This window comes from Brachypodium distachyon, chromosome 4 (genome assembly GCF_000005505.3).
Source record: "Brachypodium distachyon strain Bd21 chromosome 4, Brachypodium_distachyon_v3.0, whole genome shotgun sequence".
NCBI lineage: Eukaryota > Viridiplantae > Streptophyta > Magnoliopsida > Poales > Poaceae > Brachypodium > Brachypodium distachyon.
In genome coordinates, this window is record NC_016134.3 from 7,356,451 (window position 1) to 7,379,418 (window position 22,968).

Consider the following 22,968-nt stretch of genomic DNA (forward strand, 5'->3'; position numbering starts at 1 on the left):
GGGTCTGGACGGGTCGACCAAATCCATATCCATATCCATATCCATTGCCAAACCAAATATCCATCCACAAAAGTATCCGTGGATACAAAACCATATCCACATCCATATCCAACGGGTATCCGGGTATGCATGGATTATCCATATCCATACAATATACATCATAAACAGCAGCAACAACACCATATCAGGAAGAGGGAGGGGATTGGTAGGGGAATCGGGAGTCGAGGACAGATTAGGGTCGGCGGCTCGTGAGGTGGGACTGTGGGACTTAGGGAGAGGAGGTTGTTAGGTTTAGGGTTGAGTGAGAAGGAGACTATTTATATGACTCATATAACTAACTAATGGACCCACATGTTAGTAACTTATTTATTTTAATAAATACCGGGTACCCATGGATATCCATGGATCAAATGTGATATCTGTGCCCGCTCCACGAATTGGCGGGTACCATTCGTGGATATCCAAGGATCGCAACCCGCTCCATATCCGCGATCCATGGGCTGGATATATCCATGGATATCCACATTTTGAATATCCATTGCCATCTTGACTTGGGATAAGGTGCTGGAATGAAGATACTTACTATATAGCAACTCTTGCCACATGCCTTCCTCATTTAAAATCTTGAACAACCATTTGCTAATAAGAAACAAGTTCTTAATTTCCAAAAGCTCAATCCCCAAGCCCCCTGATCTTTTGGGCGACATAAAATATTCCACTTGGCCAATCTGTATTTGCGCCTATGCTCATCAGATTGCCAAAAGAAACGAGATATGTAGAAATCCAGCTTCTTACAAACCCCGACAAGAATTTCGAGAAAGGGCAACATAAACATGGGCAAGCTGGTAAGAACAGAGTTAATGAGGGTAAGTCGATCCACATACGAAAGTAATTTACCCTGCCAACACCCAAGCATTTTCTCAAAGCGGTCCTCAACCGCCTTCCACTCTTTGTTGAGGAGCTTGCGGTGATGAATCGGAATACCAAGCAGGTAACGAAACGGCAACGAACCCGATTCACACCCAAAAAATACGCTTATAGTTAGATTCATCATCAATAGCTTTTCCAAAACAAAATATCTCACTCTTGTGAAAATTTATTTTGAGGCCAGACAACTGTTCGAAGATACCTAAAATTAACTTCATGTTGACGGCTTTCTCTAAGTCACGTTTCAGGAAGATAATTGTATCGTTCGCGTATTGGAGAATGGATACCGCCCCATCGACTAGATGAGGGACAAGTCCACCCACCTGATCATCCTCCTTGGCTCGAGCAATTAGAATGACCAACATGTCGGCCACAATATTAAAGAGAAGCGGGGAAAGCGGATCTCCCTGCCTCAAACCCTTTCGATTTTGGAAAAAATGACCAACATCATCATTAATTTTAACCCCCACACTAACACCTTGAACAAATTGGGCAATCCAGTTACACCATTTAGGATCAAAACCCTTCATACGAAGCTATGCCAGTATGTACCGGCGTACCACTTACACCGTTGGATGCAGAGGGATGTGGCATATCTAGGGCATGTATGGGAGGATGGATGAGGTACGGCATAGGGAAGCATGAATTGCAGGGGGGTGAACGGGTGATATTGCCAGCCTATACGGGCATCGCTATTTTGGACTTTACCGATGTCCATATGAATGTTATCAAAGAGATATGTGTGTTTTTCTAAGTTTAACTATCTAGCTCTTATGCTATATTCGTGCCACCAAAATTATGAGAAAGTAGTCAGGTGAACACATTAGCCCTAGTACCTTTTCTATCTAGATGTTTAGATTTTCGTTTGCATGTAGTTAGGCGTCCGGCGATCGAGCGGTGCTTGCGATGCGTACGAGTCCGCAAAATCATGCGATGTGACATGAAGACGAGATGACGTTGTGCTGTCGATACAGTGTGGCCGTGGCTGTTGAGGGCTGTCGGAGAGATCCCCGGAGCTGCTGTCGATGAGCTGCTGCTGCATTTGCTGCATGTAGTTTGTTAGCAAGCTGTTTAGCTAGTGCGCGCATGTTTGTATGGCCTGGTCGTGTGGAGTAAGAAGCGGTCAGGTTAGTTAACTGGTGGTTGCATGCATTAGGATTAGTCATGCGTGCGTGGTGTGTGGCATGAGACCCGGCAGGTTGTTGCTCGGGCTCATTTGCGTTTATGCTAGCTATTTAAGAGTTTGTAAGCCTGGAGAAGGAGTTGAGAAAAGATAAAACAAAAAGAGGAGCTGTGTGAGACAGCCCGTTGCCAAAAATTCTCTATGTTCTTGTGTTACAGAGAGAGCAGCTAAGCCATATATCAAAACAATCTAAGCCCCGGCCAGCAGCTAATCACCATCACTTGAATTACTATGAACTTAGCTATCGATCTTCGCATGGCTACTGGCAACGGAGAGAACAGCTACGCTGCCAACTCCAGGCTTCAAGTTTGGATTTCTCCTCTCTACGTACCTACATACATACATATATACATACGTACGTGCGAATGATCCATCTTGGTGCAGGAGAAGGCCATACTGGAGACGAGGCCGGTGCTTCAGAAGGCCATTGAAGAGGTGTACGCGTCGCTGATCATCAGCCCCGGGAGCAAGATGGTGGTCGCTGACCTCGGCTGCTCCTCGGGTCCAAACACTTTGCGCGTCGTGTCCGAGGTGATGGGCGCGATCCGCGCATATTGTAGAGAACAGGAGGCGGAAGACGAAGAGCAGCGGCGCCTTTCCGTGGAGGTGCAGTTCTTCCTGAACGACCTGCCGGGGAACGACTTCAACCTCGTCTTCCGGTCCCTGGACTGCTACTTGGAGAAGCATCTCGGCGTGGAAGAGGAAGAAGAGACGTCACCGTGCTATGTGGCGGGACTGCCGGGATCCTACTACAGGAGGCTTTTCCCTTGCCGGAGCGTTAATCTCTTCCACTCCTCTTTCTCCCTCATGTGGCGCTCAAAGGTATGCACATAATTAACTGGTGTGTGTTTGCACAGAAACGAACGTACTCCAGCTAGCGCGCACAGCACACGTCGGATCTAACAACGAGCAACAGGTCATGCGGGTCAATTTAATTTAATTAATTAACTAACAATGTGAAACACGTTCTTGTTCGTTAACTCGAGTTTTTCTTTGACATGATAACTCGAGTTTTTATTATGAAGGGCGTCCTTATGAATAAAAGATGAATGTTAGGTATTATTGGATCTACCCCAAAATTTCGTTCACACTCCATGCATGTTTTATAGGTGTGATGGATGCGTGTCCATGGCAAATAAACATTAAGTTATAGATCGATCATGTCAATTCTCTGACGACTGAAATTAAATTTCAGGATGTCATAATATTTGCAGAACCAAACGTGGAAAATTATTACCGTGGTATGTCTATATATTGGAGCAAAATGATCAGTTCCTTAAAATATGGCTTATTTTGTTTTCCTTTGACAAGGGATACTTCATTAACGTGTTACTTATATGAACAAATCGTAATAATCATAAAAACTTTTGAATAGAATGCAATGGTATCAATTTTATTTTAATAAAATATATTAATAAACTACTCCCTCCGTTTCATAATTCTTGTCTCAAATTTGCTCAAAAATGGATATATCTATTTCTAAAAAGTGTCTAGATACATGTAAGATTTTGACAAGAATTATGAAACAGAGGTAGTAACTTTTTGCTCGATCAAAGTAAACAAAAAGTAAATTTCACAAAACTACTGCTTTTTTTTTTAGAGTTTCCAGTGAGCTACCACTCCAATGGTTAGCAACAGTTTAGCACTACTCTAAGGTAATTATTTTCGCTTCACCCAAACCCATCCGATTAAGGGATTTGACACAAAACCTGATAAGTTGGGCCCGCATGTAACGTCATGCGTGGCAATTTTTGTCCATTCTGTATTTTTAACCAACCCCCTCCATGTTTTTCTTTTCTTTTCTCCTCTGTATCCTCTCCGTTCTTCTCCTCCAGTTCCAGTTGGCCACCGCGGCGCCCTGGCTGCGCGGACTGCTCCGCCGCCGCCATGCACAGGATGATCTGCCGTCGCCGTCGTTGCCGCTGCGCGGCCTGCTCTGCCCCCACAGCCGCGCGCTTCATATCCCTCTGCTCCGCTCACGCCGCGCGACCTGCGCCGCCACCGTCCGGCCGCTGCGTGCCTGCTTCACCCCCTCCGCAGCCTTCCCCTTTGCTGCCGCGTGCCTGCTCTGCGCAACCGCAGTGCGCCCCTGCTCCGCCCCCCACCGGCCGACGAAGCTCCGCCGCAGCAGCCGCGCGTCACTTCGCCGTCGCGCAGCATGCTATTCGCCCAGCGCCGCGCGAAGCTCCGCCCCTGCTTTTTTGTTGCACGCTGTTCCACCGCCGCAGCAGCGCCCCACTTCGCCGCCAAGCGGCCTGCTTCCCCCCCCCCCCCCCCCCCCCCAAGTCCCCAAAGCCGCACAAATTTGGGCCGCGGTAGCCTCCCTAGCCCTCTCCATGCGTTAATGACTTAATTCTCCAACAAATTTCCTCTCCTTGCCTATGCCTCGTACCCCCTCGGCTCCGTCCTCTTCTTATTCATCTTCTCTGGTTGCGTTCTTGCTCCATTGGAATTGAGGAATTTCCTCATTGAAATTTCTTCGATGATGGGTTTCCCCCCTTCTACCTCTTCCTGCAACGGCTAAGCGAGAGAAGTGAAATCGTGCAAAGGCCGTGACGGGGCTGAGGTCGCTTTGACCGGCGCCGGCGGAGGTGACCACCTCCTCACAGCTGGGGAGGTGGCAGCTGCCGGAGCAATAAGGAAAGAAGAAAGGAGGCAAAAGGAATTAATGAAAATATATGGGGGGCTGAATGGATAAATGAGATGCCACGTAGGATCTTACACGTGGATCCTGCTTGTCGGATTTGTATGGAGTACGATATATAGATCTGAAGTTTGAAACGTGTACAACATGAAACTTTTTTTTAGCAGTTACAAGATGAAACTTAGATCATGTATATAATCAATTTTATCATGCACTTTTATGGTACTTCATCAAGGTCCCTGAGGAGCTCTCAAATGGCACTCTTCTAAACGAAGGCAACATGTACATCGGAAAGACTACTACAATGCAGAACATTTTTCCTTGAGAAAAGCTAATGGCATTGCCTATATCTTGTTGCAGGTTCTCAAAACTGATGTTGAGGCTGCATTGCAACTTCTGAATCTTGCAATATTCCATAAGGAATTGACTGAGATGGAAGACCGTGAACAGAGATAGATGGAGAAACAACAAGCTGAACATGACGCAGATGCAAGTGGTGGCACGGCAAACGGGCATGGAGGTGCAACCGGTAGCACTGCAGATGGGCATGGAAAGTGAGTTCACGGCTTTATGGATAGTGTCAAGCCTTTCTTTTTAAGAACTATCTCGTCAATTACAGTATCCAGTATGTGCATTTATGTCCAGTTCTTAGCTGTTGGTCTTTCCCAAAAATGAATCTCAATTTAACTTTGGTCCGTTGATTCAAGTTGTTAGAGAATTCAACTATCTCCTTCTCCATTGACATATGCAAACGAATATCAAGTGGTGATAACTAATGACACACATTAGGACATTGTTTATGAACATGCAATACATCAAGAACTTTAAATAGTGACTCCACTTTTTAAAGCTTTAATTTGCACCGAAGCACACTTACACAGCTTGACACACCAAACTATCAAACCTTACTCTAATCAACACACTTGCTAGGTGTGCATTGTTGCCAGCTCTTTAAAACAGTCCACTGATTACTGCAAATTGAAAATATTACAATCAATTATTTCTAGCCTGTATCAAAAATATCCTCATATTTATTTTTCTGTACTCGCAGCTCTGGCGACAACCCGATGGATATGGATGTAGGCACTACATCAAATGATCAGTATATTTCTTCGCAAAAAAAGAGAGGTCAATACACTTCAGCAAGCTCAGAATTTTTTATTCTTCTATGCAGCTGATTTTTAATTATCGTTTTTTCTTGCATTTCTTTGTGATTTCATAATGTACAGAATTGAATCATTCGTGCCTATCCTTGGTCAACATTTCAATTGATGACATTGAGCAGACATTTAATAGAGGAGCAGTTGCACCTTACAGTAGAGCCCAAGTAGATTTCTCCAGGTCATTTCTCAATGTATCAGCAATATGCAACTAAGTACATACTTGCCAACACATCATCTCCAGTGAAAAATATATCACGAATTATGAACTACAATAGTGACGATTGCGGACCATATCGAACAGATCATTCATATGATAAGTTTGGCGGTGGCACTTTCCTCCTCTTCAAAAAGTCTGTAATGTGATTACCTGCCGCGAAATAGGAGTGTTCGTCCTTGAAAGATGCATGAAGCATGCCCAACACTTCTCCACTTGAACTCAACAACGGGGCACCCGACAAACCTTGGGTCGCGCTCATGTGAACCCCCAGCATGTGCATGTTATATCCATTGGTGTTAGTTTCGCTTCTGTCGAGCACTGTTTCAATGGGCCGACATATCCTTTTGTACATGTTCTTAGGTGATGTTCAGGCCAAGATATCATAAAGGCATCTTAGCCCTCTTTTGGCTTGTTATTGGATATGACGAGGTGTTGGTGGTTCTTGTCACATGGTTGTTTACTATCTTGGCTTGTAATATCTGTCTTCTTGGCCGACAAGAGGAGCAAGTCTTTTCGGAACTCAGCTGCGAGTATTGTAACATTGTTGTACTTTCTGTCTCCTTTGTGTTCCCATATAGACCTTTACAAAGCTCATGTTGTATCAACTACTATGTCCATTTCATGACCATCATATAATTTCACGCCCAATATATCACTCCTCCTAATTCTTATTTATTGTTTGTTGGTATGGGTACAATACCAACATATCCTACCGGTTTTCAATACGTGATTCCCCATGAAAACATTATCCACATATCTGTATCATGAGAAATGTGAATAAGCATCAATATGACGTTCGGTCAAATATTGAATATTTAAAAAAGCAAATCTACCACTTGGACCATTAATACTAACACAATCAAAGTGTTTTAAACCTAGACAACCTTTGACCTGGCGAACATTTTTTTTTTGCTGATGACTCTCACATAAAAACACAATTTGGGGATCATTATTATGGATCAAGGCCTTGTTTCTAGTTATGATTTATATCACACAATTCGCACGTTTAAGCCTTTGTCAAGACAAACGAAATACACTTTATATTATTGAATGAAATACACTATATATATTATCTAGACGTATTTTACTATATTTTTGACCGGGTTTTTAATTTTTTTACCGGCAGTTTAGTATATAGATAGGTCCATATTTAGATATGGGACGAGGAGGGAGTATTACAAACTTACACACTTTTTTTGGATAGTACGAATCACTATTATGTCCATTTAATGACCATGCTACAATTTCACACCCAAAGTAGCACTCCTCCTATTTCTTTTTTATTGTTTGCTGGTAAGGGTATGATACCATTGACTTATAGACAAATGTCAAGATCCTATTCCTACATTTACATGATATCTTTCATCTAGAATATTTCGCAACCATATCCTATCGGTTTTCAACACGTGGTTCCCCATGAAGACATGTTAGTATCCACATATGAGAAGAGCAAATATAAGCATCAATATATGCTGTTCGGTCAAAGATTGAATATCTAAAAGAGAAAGTCTACCGCTTCGACCATTAGTACTAACACGATCAAAGATTTTCAAATCTAGACGACCTCTCACTCGACGAATATTTTCTTTTTGCTAACGACTCTAACATAAAAACACAATTTATGGACCACGATTATGGACCATGGCAATAAGATCATGAACTGTCCATGAGTTACCGGTACCCCAAAAATTCCAACTTAGGCAATACATCACCTCATGTACTGTGTTTACGAACGTAGAGTCCTCAGTCGTCGGTTCCAGATTCTCCATGGCTGCCCGCATCTCCTCTCCAAGATACACCACTGTGTGATTGCCTTAGTACATACCCAGGTTCCTTTGCGACGATATCAGGGTAGCACCACCATTTGGCTTCGAGTGGGTAGTTGCTTCACCGTCGACCCCTTTATCAACCCCGCCAGCAGATGGCGGACCCGTACGACGAAGATCGTGAGCAATAGGACCACCAGGATCGAAAGTCCTCCTGGAAGCAGTTCTGTCAAGAGAGTCTTGTTGTGTTCCCCTATCGCCTTGCTGTCGTGTAATGATGTAAGGACCTCTGTATTCAAAAGAAAGTGTCAATCTTCAGTTATGGATGTCGATCTTCATAACTCCTGCGAAGTCGTATCTTCTCGTCTGCACCGTCCATCTGGAATCCAACGGTTGCTTTTCAAATTAACGATGAAGAATGACTGTGCCGCATCACCATTTGTCGTTTTTACCTTTCCCGCTTTTACTTTCACCTTTACTGCTTCTCGTCCTTCTAATCCTGTAACAGCGATGTATTTCGGGACTTTTGATTCCCCAGATTGTAACCCTAGCTGCCTCTTAGCGAGCTAAGAGAAAACCCAAAATACAAAAACAATGTAAAGCCCAAAATCCCCAAAAATGTCCCAAATTCGTGTGATTTGATTTCGATTTCTGCTTGTTCTTTTTCTGAATTACTTGGTACATTGGAGTAACAGGCGACGCTAGGGTTACGGTGTTCCACCCGAACTTTAAGAAGAGCTCGCTGCACCAAATCCACACTGCCTCTGTGTTCCATCGTAGAAGCATTTCCATCGCTAGCCAGATCGGAGATTAATTCCATCAAAACCAAAAATCGATCTAGGTAGCCGCCTTCACAACGTTCTGACCTAAAACCTCTTTCTCTCTGGCGTTCTGATTTTCGTTGGCTCTCTGGAGCCCGAGCTCTAAAAGAAATATCCGCCAAAGTACTCATTATTTTCTTCCTAGTAGCAAACGCTATCCTTATTTTTTCCTTAGTATTTTCTCTCAATAAGATATTTGCCTTCTTCATGTGTGTTTTAGATAATACTCCCTCCGTCCCATATTAGTTGTCGAAATATTACATGTATCTAGATGCTTTCTAGGCATAGATACATTCATATTTGGACAAATTTGAGACAACTAATATTGGACGGAGGGGGTAGAAGCTTTATTGACTCTAAATCGCGTCGAGGGATACAAACAAGTTCAAACCGCCGGCTTTTCAATACAAAGAAGCAGCGGTGGAGTTGGAACATTTTCTTAGGGTGGGGCAACCGGGTTTTTTGGGATTTTTTTGGGCCTTTTATCATCATTAATAGGATATGTACATATAAAATCAAATTGTTAGGGCCACCCGGCCACCCAGTTGGCTCCGCCACTGCGAAGAAGCACAAGGCCCAGTCAACCAAAGTAACCAGGATCATGAAGTTGATAAAAGGAAAATTTATACTCCCTCCGTCCCGAATTAACTTAATTCAGGATGGATGGAGTACTATTTTACAAGTTTTTCTTTGGCAAAGCTAGTTGGGACTCGAGAGGAGGAATCCTCATGTCGGTGAACAAGATGGGTTGCCTGTACAAACAATTCTCGTCCAATGGCCGGCCGCCCAGTTTTGATAGCAAAGCACCCTCTTTATTCATTAACAATAAGATCTACATCTTTGAGCAAGAGAGGTACAATGCAAGGAGGGGGAGAACGGAACCACGAGGAAGGAGGTGTATTTTTTGCCAAAGCCGCCAATTCGTTTGCCACCATGTTTGCTTCCCGAGGGCAGTGCCTGAAGGAGATCTTCGCGAAGTCGGCAGCCAAGCTAGAACAATCATCAAAGATAGCTGCCGCAGTGGAGTAGTTCTGTCCATCTTCATTCATGGCTTGGACAACTTCCATATTATCGGAGCACACCGCTACGCGGTGACAACCAGTGAGCGCCGCTAGTTCCAGCCCGATCCGGAGGGCATGAGCCTCCATCGAGAGCACGTCTTGGACCACATCAAGCTTCCAAGCAGTGGCAGCGATAAAGTCGCCCACATGATCACGAATGACTGCACCAACTGTCCCGCATAGAGTGTCAGCATCAAAAGAAGCATCGACGTCCAACTTGACGCAATCAGCCGGCGGCCTGACCCAGCCATGCATGACAATGGATCTCCTCGGGGAAGCGGCGCCAACAAAGTTGGCAACCAGCGCATTGATGGAGAAGGCAGTACGCTCTGGCGTGCCGATCTCCTCTCCATGGTCGACGCAACACCGCCTGTCCCACCACAGGTACCACCATGCAATATCCAACCGTCCCTTATGTGACCACCTGCACCGGCGACCAAAGGCGGAACTCCATGATTGCTGACCCGGATCAATCAAAAAGACAAGCTTCGTTAATGATCTTAAGGAGACCAAACCCCTGTCCTAGGCCGCTGACGCCGTCGGCATCCTCCTCGCGCCACTCACTTTGAGAATGTTGATTTTGGTTCAAATGACATAATTAATCTTATTCCATGCTTGAAATCGTCTTTACTGACTTCAAAACCAAGATATTGTGCAATTACTTGTTCAAAAATTCATTTTAAAATGTTCTCAAAATTCAAAAAATAATAAAACATTTTATCTTTTTTCCATATTTTACAGACATGTCTACTAAGTTAGAGGTGGTGTGTGGATCAAATTTCACATGATTTGGATAAAGTTGCATGATGGAATTTTAAAAAAAATATCGTTTCCCCAACATCTGAGTAGAAGTTTCTAAAACACCTCAGACACATATGTGTGTTTACACACGAACTGTTATGTGAAATTTAGATAATCTTCTGAATTTTTTTATGGGATGAATTCATGACAAAATATGAATCCATGCCAAAATTCGGATTTTTATGACTTATAGTTGATATTATTATCATTTTTTCAAAATGGCCAAAACACACAAATTGCTTTCCAAAGGTATACCACACACCAATTTCACTACAACCTTGTGTAGTCATGTTTGTTACACCTCAATGAGTCAAATATACCATTATCTCAGCGTCTGTTCACAAACTTTCTGCACATAGCAATGTTTTTTCAATTTCTAACCGAAATTGCAAAAAATTCAACTAATGTACGAGATATAGTAAATAACGTCTAGAAAATCTAAAATTCAGCGCGCACAAAGTTTTTGTGCTCAAAAGACTATAGAAAAATCTATCGATCAATCAAAGATTAAATCCTGTCGAGTTTGGGAATTTTTGCAATCTGGCAAAATTTAAATAATTCAACTAATGTACGGGATATAGTAAATAAGGTCCAGAAAAATCTGAAATTCAATGCCTACATCATTCATGTACTCACAAGACTATATAAAAAATATTCATTCTTTTGGTACAAAACTATATGAGAATTGGACGAATTAAGACAAAATTATATGTGCTCCTCATTTCGTCGAACACCTCGCGGGCACCCTGGACATCAAGTACAACGGCATCAAAGTCGGCTCTTCTTCTACTACTGCATTCGATTCAAAGGCTCAGGTATACGGCACTGCCTCAGGTATACAGCACTGCCTGCATTCGATTTGAAGGCTCGGCATGACGCAGCCGCAGAGCTCGCCTGCCAGAAGCGGCTTGGTTCCGAGTCCGACAATGGTGCTGCACGGGCAGCCGCTGGAGTGTCCAATGTAGCAGCTTCCAGGTATAATACGAGTATCATCTTGCAGCAATTATCAAGTTATGAGTAGACAACTAAGTTAAACAGACGACACATTCCAGTGCACCTCCATCTTGCCCACCTCCCTGGCGACAACCTTCCTACTCCAGCTCCAGCCGCTCCTTGTGCCTGGGAACATGGAGCTGTACAGCATCGAGGTGCCGCACAATATGTTATACGTGTTCAAACCCTTCTGCTTGAGCCGCACAATAGGGGAGCTCTTGACACGGCAGCATAACATAGACCATCTCCAATCATACCATTTAGTTTACAAAAAAAAATCATACCATTTTATTCAAAAGCTCTGGAAACAAATGAGGCCACGGATTAAAAAAAACGATGTACGAGAGTCAGTGGCCAAGCAATCATGGTTGACCTTTTTCACTGAACGGCGAAGGGAAATTCGATGGCTGCTGATTTTCTTTGTAGGAGGTGCTGGGCTCCTCCTATCAAGGGCTTTTGGCCGGTGTGGTCAACCGGTTGTTGATTAGACCAACCGACCCATTAAACCCAAGCACTTCCACTATGTACACATAAATCAGGTGTAGTGTCGACGAGGATTTCTGAGTTGTTGCTTCCATGCATCATGTGCATCATGACCATCCCACATGACCAAATACATGTTGGCTAAGGGGCCCGCTGGATTTGACGCTATGAAATAGTGTCTTGTCTCGTACTGTATTGTCTAACATAGTTGTGGGGGAACACCACCGGCGAGTCGCTGGAGTCGTGGCTAGGGGGAAAAGAGAGTTGGGGTGGCTTGCTGGGTTTCAAGGAGAGCTACTGAGTTGCTGGGGGTGCTCGGCGGCGATCTGAAGGAGGACCGGTGATGAGCTCGTGCGGCGATGGAGGGCGGTGCTAGGCGATGGGACGCTACACAACACGAGGAAGGTTAGGACTAGGGGCAAAATTAAGAACAAGGGGCTTACCGTGAAGCGGGTGAAAGGCGCCAGACAGGGTGGAGGAGCACAGAACAGTGCTTATGCTAGCGACGAGCGGTAACCGGAACGATTCCGACCCCGGAAGCGCCATGGAGAAACACCGGAATGTACGCCTTGACCATGCGGAGCTGTGGAATGAGGCGCTGAAGTCTGGGGATCACAAGAGACGGAGATTGGGGGGTGGTGGACGTCGGTCGGAGCTGGAGAAGATGGAAGAGCCGCGGCGGTTCCCGAAAGCTCTAGCTGATTCTCCATGAAGAGGTCCAACGCGACGAGGCGAAGCTAGTCGGCAAGGAGTCGCGGCAGCGTGCGGCCATGCTCGGGACGCGCACGCAACGGAGCAAATGTCATACGTGTCCTGGTGATACAGGGCACTACAGCAGGAGCGGCTTGCGGCTCTAGCTTCGGCGGAGCAAGACCGTCAAGGCGACATAGCTTAGAGATCGCGGGGGATCGCGGGTCGTTGAAGACGCCGCGGTGAACGAGGTTAGGAACCTGTCGTGACAGACTTAACAAAAAAATAGGAGATAAATATGTAATTTAGTAATTTTAGGACTATTTGACACTTTTTTCAATAATATTAGGACCTTCTGTCGGCAATAAAACGTCCGTCGGGAAAGAAAGTCGGTCGGCAAGACTTTCGGTGACAGATAATGTTGGTCGCCAAAACCCTTTCCCCGACCGACTTTCCGTCGTTGAAACTCGTTTTCCCTACCGACATGTCTGTCGGGTATCCAGTGCAGTGGTGTAGTGTCCAACAATACACACTTGAGTTCGACAAGAAAAACATTATGCACGCAGATATTTTCCAACGGATCCGCGCCTTCCTATTTCTTTCTTTCTTTTGTATCATTCCCATGCACAAGCCTGTATACTCACGTACCACAAATCTTAAATAACTCATTTTTTTGCGGGGAAAATCTTAAATAACTCGAACAAGTTTTTATTCTCTTCCATCATCACACACAGAATCGACTCAAACAAGTCATAGCTTCCCTTTTCTTTGCTCACATCAGCCCATCAGATCCTGGTATAAACAGGTTCCATGGAAGGGGCAGCAGTAGCAAAAAGTCTGGCTTGCAAATCCCTGGTCGACGAGTAGAGATTAGAGAAATCACGATGCCTCCAGCATGCACAAAAGAGCAGCGTGAAGGTAGTATTTGCGCCATGGAAAGGTTCCTGTGTTGGGAAATTAAGCAATTTCGAGAATAACAAATTAATGATTAATTTCATAATATAGATCATGACAATAGTAGCAACTAGCATATGCATCTCGAATATACTAGAGGTATTCAACAGCACAATCAACAATAGTATAATCTCGCAGATCATAACTAAACAGTACATCGGATCACTGATTACGTACTGTTTCGATGAAGATGAAGAAGCCGTGATGATGATCGAGTTGACTTGACGATGTTCCTGGCGACGAAGACGGCGGCATGTAGCACCGCCAGACTTGGACGGTAGACGACCCGTCGTGGCGGAAGTGAGCACTCGCGTACAGGATCGCAAAGGCGAAAGGTTCCGGAGATCTGCTCTCCCGATCGCTGGTGCACGCCGATGCTCGGGATGGAGTAGACTACGAGGACGGCGCAAAAGCGAGAGACAGGCGAAACCCTAGCGGTTGTGTTTCGTACCGATCGAAGGGACAGGGCGGCAGTATATATAGTCACGCAGGTATAGGTCGGTTCGGTTTAGGAAACCTGAACCGACTCCACAAAATATGCACGCGTCCGTTAACAGATTCCAAAAATACCTCGCGCGCCTGACAAAAAGATAAGCCCGGCCCCGCACCGCACCGGCACGAACTCGAAATCGATCCACGAAACGCGGCGCGGCGCGGCGTGATGAGGCGAGAGGAGGAGGAGGAGGAGGAGGAGCGCGCGTGGGGATTTCTCTTGCTCACTTGCTCAATAGGTGAGAAGCAATATCCCTTATATGTTGGTCTCACTCACTCTAAACTAGTAAGGTGAGACTATTCCCATTCCCACTCTCCTCATCCCACTTCATGAATGGGCCTTTGAGATTTTTCAGAATTTATTAAAATTGGACTTGGGCTGATCAGGCCCACGACTCAAATTCTAACAATCCCCCACCAAATCTCAAATACCCATTTAGAGATTTACCTGTTCTCGCTACTTGTTTATATACTAGTTTTTCAGCAGAAACTGTTAAGTTGAACTTCTGCCTAGAATTCTAAGTTACATCCACTCAAAGTCAACCAATACTGGGCTATCAGTAGTCTACCCCGCATGTGGAACATATGCGTCGTACTCCGTGGTCTTTTCATGAGTTACTAGAGATCACCCAAACATCTCATAGACTGCGATGTTAGATTGTCGGACTCATATAGGTGTGTTCTTTCAAGAATACTATGTAGGACAGCATCTTTCGCTACGCATGGCCGCAATGAACACATTAAGGCATGTCACCAACCTGCCTTATAGCAATTTGAGAGTTGCACATCTTCACATAGAGAGGGTTATAATATACTCTCATCTGTTATACCAATACCTTCGTTCTTCTCATATCCTACTTCACGGGATCTCCGATCACATAGGTTGGGTTACCACTATGGCACAACATTCATGGGTATCAACCCCATCTCCCTCGATGCACTATCTATCACATTACGTGATAGTCCCTTAGTAAAGGGATCTGCCAGGTTTTTCTCTGTATGAATATATGTAACAGTTATCACTCCGGAGTTTTTCAATTTCCTGATAGACTGCACACGTCTTCTCACGTGTTTTGATGACTTCGCGTTATCCTTTGAACTGTTTACTTTAATAATAACCGTTTGATTATCACAGTTCATCAGAATAGCCGACACTGGTTTTTCAACCACCGACAAGTCCATCAAAAGGTCTCTCAGCCACTTTGCCTCAAAGGTGGCTGTATCTAAAGCATCAATCTCTGCTTCCATAGTTGACCTCGTCAATATGGTCTGTTTGCAAGATCTCCATGACACTACACCACCACCAAGTATGAAGGCATACCCGGTTGTGGCGTAGAGATCATCTGCTTCAGAGATCCAGTTCGAATCACAATATCCCTCAAGCACAGCTGGATGCCCTGAATAATGTATTCCATAACTCATCGTACCTTTTAGATAGCGCAATATCCTTTCTAGTGCACGTCAATGATCTATACCCAGGTTGACGTGAACGTACTCAATTTGCTCACAGCAAAAGAGATATCAGGCCTCGTAGCGCTAGCTAAGTACATAAGGGAACTGATTATTTGAGAGTATCTCAATTGATCTTTCCCTTCTCCGTTGTTCTTTCTGAGTATCACGCTGGGGTCATAAGGTGTTGGTGAAGATTTGCTGTCAGTAAAACCGAAGCGACTCAAGACCTTCTCAACATAGTGGGATTGCAACAAAGTAATTCCACTCTCATCCTTAACCAGCTTAATGTTAAGAATAACATCAGCCTCTCCCAAATCTTTCATATCAAAGCAATTTGATAGAAACGACTTGACCTCATTTATCACTTTTATGTTTGTACCAAAAATCAGAATATCATCCACGTACAAACACAAAATAACACCTTCGCCCCCACCATGGCGAGAGTACACACATCTATCAGCCTCATTAATGACAAAGCCTGCAGAAGTTAAAGTTCTGTCAAACTTCTCGTGCCATTGCTTAGGTGCTTGTTTTAGTCCATACAAAGATTTTAGTAACTTGCACACCTTTCTCTCTTCACCCTTTACCACAAATCCATCTAGTTGTTCCATGTAAATTTCCTCTTCCAACTCTCCGTTAAGGAAAGTTATCTTTACGTCCATTTGATGAACGACAAGACCATAGGAGGCAGCCAGGGATAGTGGTACTCTAATGGTAGTAAGTCTACCAACGGGTGAATAGGTGTCGAAGTAATCTGTGTCTTCTTTCTGAGTATAGCCTTTCGCCACAAGCCGTATCTTATACTTTTCAATAGTACCGTCAGGCCTTAGCTTCTTCTTCAACACCCACTTGCAGCCTACTAGCTTACAACCGTGGGGTCGTTCAGATAGCTCCCAAGTCCCATTAGAAAGGATGGAGTCCATCTCACTCTAGACAGCTTCTTTCTAGTCATCTGCACCAGGAGATGCATATGCCTCTGCAATGGTTTTGGAAGTATCCTCCACAAGGTACACAATGAAGTCATCACCGAAGGATTTTGCAATCCTTCGTCTCTTACTCCTGGAAGGAGCTTCATTGTCATCCTTTGTCATCTTACTCCTGGAAGAATCTATAACCCACGCTCCGCTGAGCATAGCCTAGAAAAATACAATCCACTGTCTTCGGTCCGAGCTTGCGTTTCTTGGGAATTGGAACGTTGACTTTCGCCAAACATCACCAAGTGCGCAAGTAAGAAAGTGATGGCTTTCTTCCAATCCACTCCTCGTAGGGAGTCTTCTCTTTATTTTTGTTTGAAACTTTATTCAGGACATGACATGAAGTCAGTAGAGCCTCCCCCCACCATGCCTTAGATAAACCGGCAGTGGCTAACATGGAATTCACCAAGTCAGTCAGCGTGCGGTTTTTCCTCTCGGCGACCCCGTTTGATTGGGGAGAATAGGGAGGCGTCCTTTCATGAATAATACCATGTTCCGCACAAAACTCATCAAATACATTGGAGAAATACTCGCCACCACGATCCGACCTAAAACGTTTGATCTTTCTCTCCAATTGATTTTCAACTTCAGCCTTATAGATTTTAAAGTAGTCTAAAGCCTCATCTTTAGTTCGCAACAAATAAACATAACAGAATCTAGTAACATCATCAATTAACGTCATGAAATATCTCTTTCCACCTTTTGTCAACACACCATTCATCTCACAAAGATCAGAATGTATGAGTTCTAGAGGTGCCAGATTTCTCTCCTCGGCCGCCATGTGGGGCTTTCGAGGTTGCTTTGATTGCACACAACTATGGCACTTAGAACCTTTGCCAATGGTGAAAGTAGGACTTAAACTCATAGTGGATAGCCAAGACATTAAACCAAAATTAATGTGACATAAACGAGAGTGCCAAACACTTGCATTATCATTAACACTGCCACAAATATGGTTCACTGACATATCACTAAAATCAGAAAGGGAAAAACGGAACAAGCCTCCGCACTCATAGCGTTTACCAATAAATTGTCCATGTTTGGACACAACTACTTTATTAGACTCTAAAACTACCTTAAAACCATCTCTGCATAAAAGGGAACCGCTAACGAGATATTTGTTCATGGAGGGGACATGCATCACGTTCCTTAGCCGCACGATCTTCCCCGAAGTAAACTTCAGATCGACCATACCAACTCCACGAACAGCTGCATGCGATCCGTTCCCCATCAAGACGGTTGAATCCCTTCCATGCTGGTAAGAAGTAAACAAAGAGATGTCAGAACATACATGAACATTAGCACCCGTATCAATCCACCAACATGAAGATTGAAATACTGAAAGGACAATAGATAAAATACCATACGTGTCAGTGTTGCTAGCGGTCACGACATTGACAGTCTTCTGTCCCCTTTTCCCTCTCCGATCTGCACAATCAGGACAGTCTCTAGAAAAGTGGCCGAGCTCTCCACAGGTGAAGCAATTCATCTCGCCTTTGTTTACTTTCTTCTTCTTGAAGGTAGTAGTCTGCAGGCTTGTTGTTGTTAACAACAGCGAACTTCTTCCCTTTGTTCTTTCCGTTGCCGAGAAGGTTCCTCTGTACCATATTGGCGTTAGACGGGAAATCAGCAGCCTTCTCAGTGGTGTCCTTAGCCCGAGCTTTCTCTTCAACATCAAGGAACTCTATAAGTTGTTCAACTGATATCTCTTGTCTCTTGTGTTTTAGAGACGTGGCGAAGTTCCTCCACGCGGGAGATAACTTTGCAATAATGCACACAACCACGTACTTGTCGGGTAAATCACACTTGAGAAGGTTGAGCTCTCTCACAATGATATGTATCTCATGCGCCTGTTCAACTACAGAACGGTTATCCACCATCTTGTAGTCGTTCAGTGACTCCATGGTATACAATTCACTGGCTGCATCGGTTGCACCGAATTTAGCATCCAGTGCATCCCACAGCTCCTTCCCGTCTTCTATGTGCATATACACATCACAAAGACGGTCAGAAAGAACACTCAAAATGCATCCTCTAAAGGCAACATTGGCATCCTGGAAATTTTTCTGAGTTTCCTCAGATAAATTTCCCTCTGGTTTGCCGTCTGTCACTCAGAATACTTTCAGAGTCTGCAATCAGAGCATGGCCTTTAATTGCCATCTCTTGAAGTACATCCCGGAAAATTTATCCGGCTTCAATGCATCGGCTAAACTCATAGTTAAATCAGGAAATTGCCTACAATAAGGTTTTTGGATTGTCAGGAAATTAAGCAATTTCGATAATAACAAATTAATGATTAATTCCATAATATAGATCATGACGATAGTAGCAACTAGCATATGCATCTCGAATATACTAGAGGTATTCAACAGCACAATCAATAATAATATAATCTCACAGATCATAACTAAACAGTAGATCGGATCACGGATTACGTACTGTTTCGATGAAGATGAAGAAGCCGTGATGACGATCGAGTTGACTTGACGACGTTCCTGGAGACGAAGACGGCGGCACGTAGCACCGCCGGACTTGGACGGTAGACGACCCGTGGTGACGGAAGCGAGCAGTCGCGCGGAGCGCTTTCCAACTGGAGACCTACTATCCCGATCGCTGGTGCACGCCGACGCTCGGGATGGAGTAGACTACGAGGACAGCGCAAAAGCGAGAGACGGACGAAACCCTAGCGGTTGTGTTGCAAGGCACGGCACGGCTCGGGATGGAGTAATCTACCTGGTGTTCTTTTGGGTTTGTCTTCAGTACAGTGTACAGAAAGGAGATGGAGCCTTGAAGCCGGGATCACAGTCGCAGGATTCTTCGGCATAGCCGCGTAGCCTTCAACGAACTTGTTTTTTTCTTTCTTTGTCCGGCGGCCTTTCGGAGTTGTATGTTCTGAGAACTTCATCATTACACCGTCGGATTGACCACACTTGTTGTTTCCATTCTGGAGGATTGCTTGTTATGACGATTGCCCTTGGAGGGCCTTGATGGTTGACGCCCTTCCTGGATGTGCCTCGGTCTTGCTTGTTGGCATACAAAGATTCTTCTTTGGCGTTTATGCAGATGTTGATGCGGTTGGACCTTCACCATGTCATGGATGCAACCTATCTCCCGGACTGCCGATCTGAAGGCTCGTAATGCCTATGTCATAAAAAGGGACGGAGCCAGAAATTCGGCATGAGAGAAAAAGTAAAACTGAAAGATGAACTCCATTGAAGACATATAGTCTTGATATCATATCAAATACAGTCAGGTCTAAGTAGTCAAAATAAAAATACAAATTACATTTCTACTAATTTGAAGTTATCTCTACGATCACGGCGACCACCACAAAGATCAAAGGCATCAATAATTTCGTCGGAACTGAACTTTACTGCTAGTTCATTCTCGACGTGGACTATCATGCAATGGTGGAGAAAGTCTCACCCAATTTAGTTCGGAGACACGTCTTAATCTGAACACAATCCAACAGTTCTTATGGTCTATGAACAACAAAATAAATTTCTTAATCTGAGTAGAAGTAGATTAACCTGCTGCCTGCTTGATTGCTTTATTTAGGGAGCAAAATTAGATTGGGGATTAGGTACGTCACCTTGGAAGCTTCCTCTCGCGGTTATCCTGCTGCAGACATTAGGGATTTGGAAAGACGGCGGAAGGAGCAGCGATTGCCCCTTGGCTGCGTGCGCCAGGGACTCGGGGTCTCGGGCGGAGGCGGGCCCCCCTTCGAGTTCAACCTGGATCGAGCAGTTCACGGATCAGGAAGGTCTTCTAGTTGGGCTTGGTGGACAACAGGGACCTAGTGGGCTGGTGGGTGGGGGGTGGGGGGGGGGGGCGCGGAGGCGAAATTAGTGGCCCAGCCTGTTTATTAAGCAAATCAGTAATACCTATTAACCATCGAGCAGATTGTACCTATTAACCATCGAGCAGAGTGTGAGAAGGACACGAAGCAAAAAAGCTCAACGTCTCCCCCGCGTCGCTCCCAAGGAGCGGCTCGGGCGGCCCGAAACCCTAGCGACGCCAACATGTCCAACTTCCCCACCCTCCTCCCCTCGCCGCCGTCGGAGGATGCCGGCGGGCGAAGCCCCCATGGGCGGACGGCGGCGGGGCCTTCCCCTTCCGGCCAGTTCTAAGGACGCCAGCGTGGCTGAGGCGGCTTCGGGGCATGAAGGCATATCTTGAAGCTTTCTCGGAGGATCCGTGGAGGCGGCCGGTGAGGCCTCGTAGCCAGCGGCGCGGCTAAGGAGGTGGCCAGAGCAGCTGCTCCGGGCGGCTGCAGGCTAGGGGGATTTCAGGCGTGGGATGTGTGTGGTTGCCGGCGAGGCCGACGTGGGGTGAGATGGTCGGCACCGTGGCCCAGGAGCTGACGGCACCGGTTGGTGTCGCCAGATCTGTGAGGCGCCTACGTCGTGGTTGGAGGCGCCGGCTCTGGTGCGTGTGGTGGTGGAGAAGGCCTCTGGTCAGCCTCCTGCAACCCTTTGTCGCGTTGCGAAGTTCCTCTTGTCCGTGGGTGGTTGTTTGTGGGCTGTGGGTAAAAACCTCACACCAACTTTCCTTCTTGAAGGCATCGTCGGTAGAACACTGCACCAACCCCTTTTGCAATCAAGGTGCCTCAAGCGAAAGCTAAGATCTGGTTTTTCTGTATCGGGCAACGATGGCGTCTTCGGACGCCGTGCCTTCCTTGGAGGCGTTGCCTTTGGAGCCCTGGATTGGTGGCAAACGATGCTTGTAGTGGTGAGGCTGAGTTGGGTTTGGCCAGAGATGACGGCTTCGAGTTGCGCGGGCTTGCCAATGCACGAGTTGTACCTGTCGGGGTGACCTTTTCTTTGCTTCGGTCGCCGGAGAGGTCCAGTTCTGCCTGCCTTCTTCTGGCGTAAGGAGCTACTTTCTGTTCGGCGTCATTGGAACGGGTGACGGTTCGTCTTTGCAGTTGCGACTTGTTTGTCGGCTCTGCTTTGTAATGCTTGTGGTCAAGGTTTTCGTGTGGTTTTCCTTGAATAAGCCGTGCAGCTTGGTTTTCCTTATAAATGAAGCCATTTTATTATTCTTAATGAAATGCAGTAGCACGTTGGCCTCTTGACGATGTTCCGAAAAGAAAAATGCTTGGTGTGGAGTACCATAAGGTGTTGAAGCAGTGCTTGAACTCCCTCAAGGTTTCCCCCTTGTGTTGATAAATTCGAAATAGATCATACGCGTTTCTACACGGGGTATAGCTCCTTGGAAATTTCCCACAAAGAGGCTCACGAGTTGACCTCACGATTTTACGCTTCCCAGAGGAATCATTATTTTCTCACATTATCGAGGATGCTAAGGATAGGTTACTCTCACAGCAACGCAAGCATACCTGGCAACAGCTGATATGGTGAACCTGATGATCCTGTAATCTATTCGCAATGTACTCGCTCGCTCCACTCTTTACTATAAGGTTCCTGTGCATTTCAACAGTAAAACTTTGTAACAGTTAGCCCGGCAATATATGTATTTGACAATAGAAAAAGGGAGCGTATCGGGTGAAAACAACTTTCGGGTGAAAATCTGAAAACTTTCCCTCTGAACCATCCGATCGGAAATGGGCGCACCGGATGAGAGGTGGGATGATTTTTCAGAAACCCCCCTCCACACCCACGAACCAATCAAAATTCCTTGAATCCTCTTCAACCCCTCTGGTTCTATCGTCCCGGAGACGCCGCCAAGATGTACGCCGGCGTCTTGATTGATCTGCTTTTGGTTTCCCACCTCCCTCCCTCCGACCACCTCCTCGTGCTCTACAAGGTTGTCCGTCTACCGCCTGAGCAGCCGCAGCGTCGCCTGGACGCTCTCTTAATTACCAGACGGCGGCGGCGGATGAGGATGCGGAGCCGAGGCAATCCTTTTCTCGTGCTAGCAGCCCTAGCGCCGCCCGAATCTCCCTTACAAGACCGCGGTGACAGACAAGGATATCCAACCCGACTGTCCCGGCACCGGCCGTCCCCTCCTCCTCCTGTACGAGCAGCCGCAGCCTCCCTTCTGTACGAGCAAGCTGCAGCACTGTTCTGAAGTGTGCTTGTCTGATGTAATTAGACATAGGAGGCATATCACTTGATATAAATCAATGTTGACTCCGTGTTTGGCTAAATTCCTGAACTGTTTTCTTCTGTGAAAAGTGATACGATAAGAGTACATGTATCCTGAACAATGCCGGAATAGAATGATGGAAATTTTCTAGCATGTATGCTCCATAAACAACAACAGCAAGAAATAGACCATATAATTATGTTCAGATGTTCAGAGTACAACTCTGGAAGGATTTAGAAGACAAACCCGCAGCATTTCAACATTGCAAAGACATGATTCTGGGGACATAATTCTGC

General features: G+C 45.4%; 2 protein-coding genes and 2 long non-coding RNA genes across 7 annotated transcripts; 2 read left to right on the forward strand and 2 right to left on the reverse strand.

Annotated features, from left to right (window-relative positions):
- The first annotated feature begins 1,824 nt into the window (after positions 1–1,824).
- On the forward strand, positions 1,825–6,762 carry LOC100825857 (anthranilate O-methyltransferase 2). Of its 2 annotated transcripts, XM_024463546.1 has the most exons (5): positions 1,825–2,416; positions 2,495–2,932; positions 5,115–5,308; positions 5,806–5,882; positions 5,984–6,762. In XM_024463546.1, exons 1-3 carry the CDS (start codon positions 2,342–2,344, stop codon positions 5,208–5,210), a joined length of 609 nt encoding a protein of 202 aa, XP_024319314.1. In that variant the 5' UTR covers positions 1,825–2,341; the 3' UTR covers positions 5,211–5,308; positions 5,806–5,882; positions 5,984–6,762. The 2 variants fall into 2 exon arrangements, with proteins under 2 accessions (XP_024319314.1, XP_024319313.1); XM_024463545.1 differs by having other exon boundaries at positions 5,806–6,739.
- A 2,771-nt stretch (positions 6,763–9,533) lies between these two features.
- Positions 9,534–15,617, reverse strand: LOC112268623. The gene is made up of 2 exons (XM_024454507.1): positions 15,517–15,617; positions 9,534–10,152 (listed from the first exon to the last, which is right to left on the reverse strand). Exons 1-2 carry the CDS (start codon positions 15,615–15,617, stop codon positions 9,534–9,536), a joined length of 720 nt encoding a protein of 239 aa, XP_024310275.1.
- A 1,914-nt stretch (positions 15,618–17,531) lies between these two features.
- LOC112272505 lies at positions 17,532–21,189 on the reverse strand. Of its 3 annotated transcripts, none has more exons than XR_002966419.1 (5): positions 20,531–21,189; positions 20,214–20,355; positions 19,061–19,762; positions 17,989–18,856; positions 17,532–17,876 (listed from the first exon to the last, which is right to left on the reverse strand). It is a non-coding gene; the product is annotated as an uncharacterized LOC112272505 (long non-coding RNA). The 3 variants fall into 3 exon arrangements; XR_002966421.1 differs by having other exon boundaries at positions 20,506–21,189; XR_002966420.1 differs by having other exon boundaries at positions 19,061–20,425.
- LOC112272506 lies at positions 20,935–21,695 on the forward strand. Its single transcript, XR_002966422.1, has 2 exons — positions 20,935–21,077; positions 21,183–21,695. It is a non-coding gene; the product is annotated as an uncharacterized LOC112272506 (long non-coding RNA).
- Positions 21,696–22,968: the final 1,273 nt, after the last annotated feature.

Coding starts and splice junctions, on each gene's coding strand:
- LOC112268623 (XM_024454507.1), bottom strand. CDS start 15,617: ATGAGTTATGGAATACATTATTCAGGGCATCCAGCTGTGCTTGAGGGA. Junction 10,153..15,516: donor GATCTCTACGCCACAACCGG/GTATGCCTTCAT, acceptor GTGGTGGGACAG/GCGGTGTTGCGTCGACCATG.
- LOC100825857 (XM_024463546.1), top strand. CDS start 2,342: ATGAACTTAGCTATCGATCTTCGCATGGCTACTGGCAACGGAGAGAAC. Junction 2,417..2,494: donor CTGCCAACTCCAGGCTTCAA/GTTTGGATTTCT, acceptor ATCTTGGTGCAG/GAGAAGGCCATACTGGAGAC. Junction 2,933..5,114: donor CCCTCATGTGGCGCTCAAAG/GTATGCACATAA, acceptor ATCTTGTTGCAG/GTTCTCAAAACTGATGTTGA.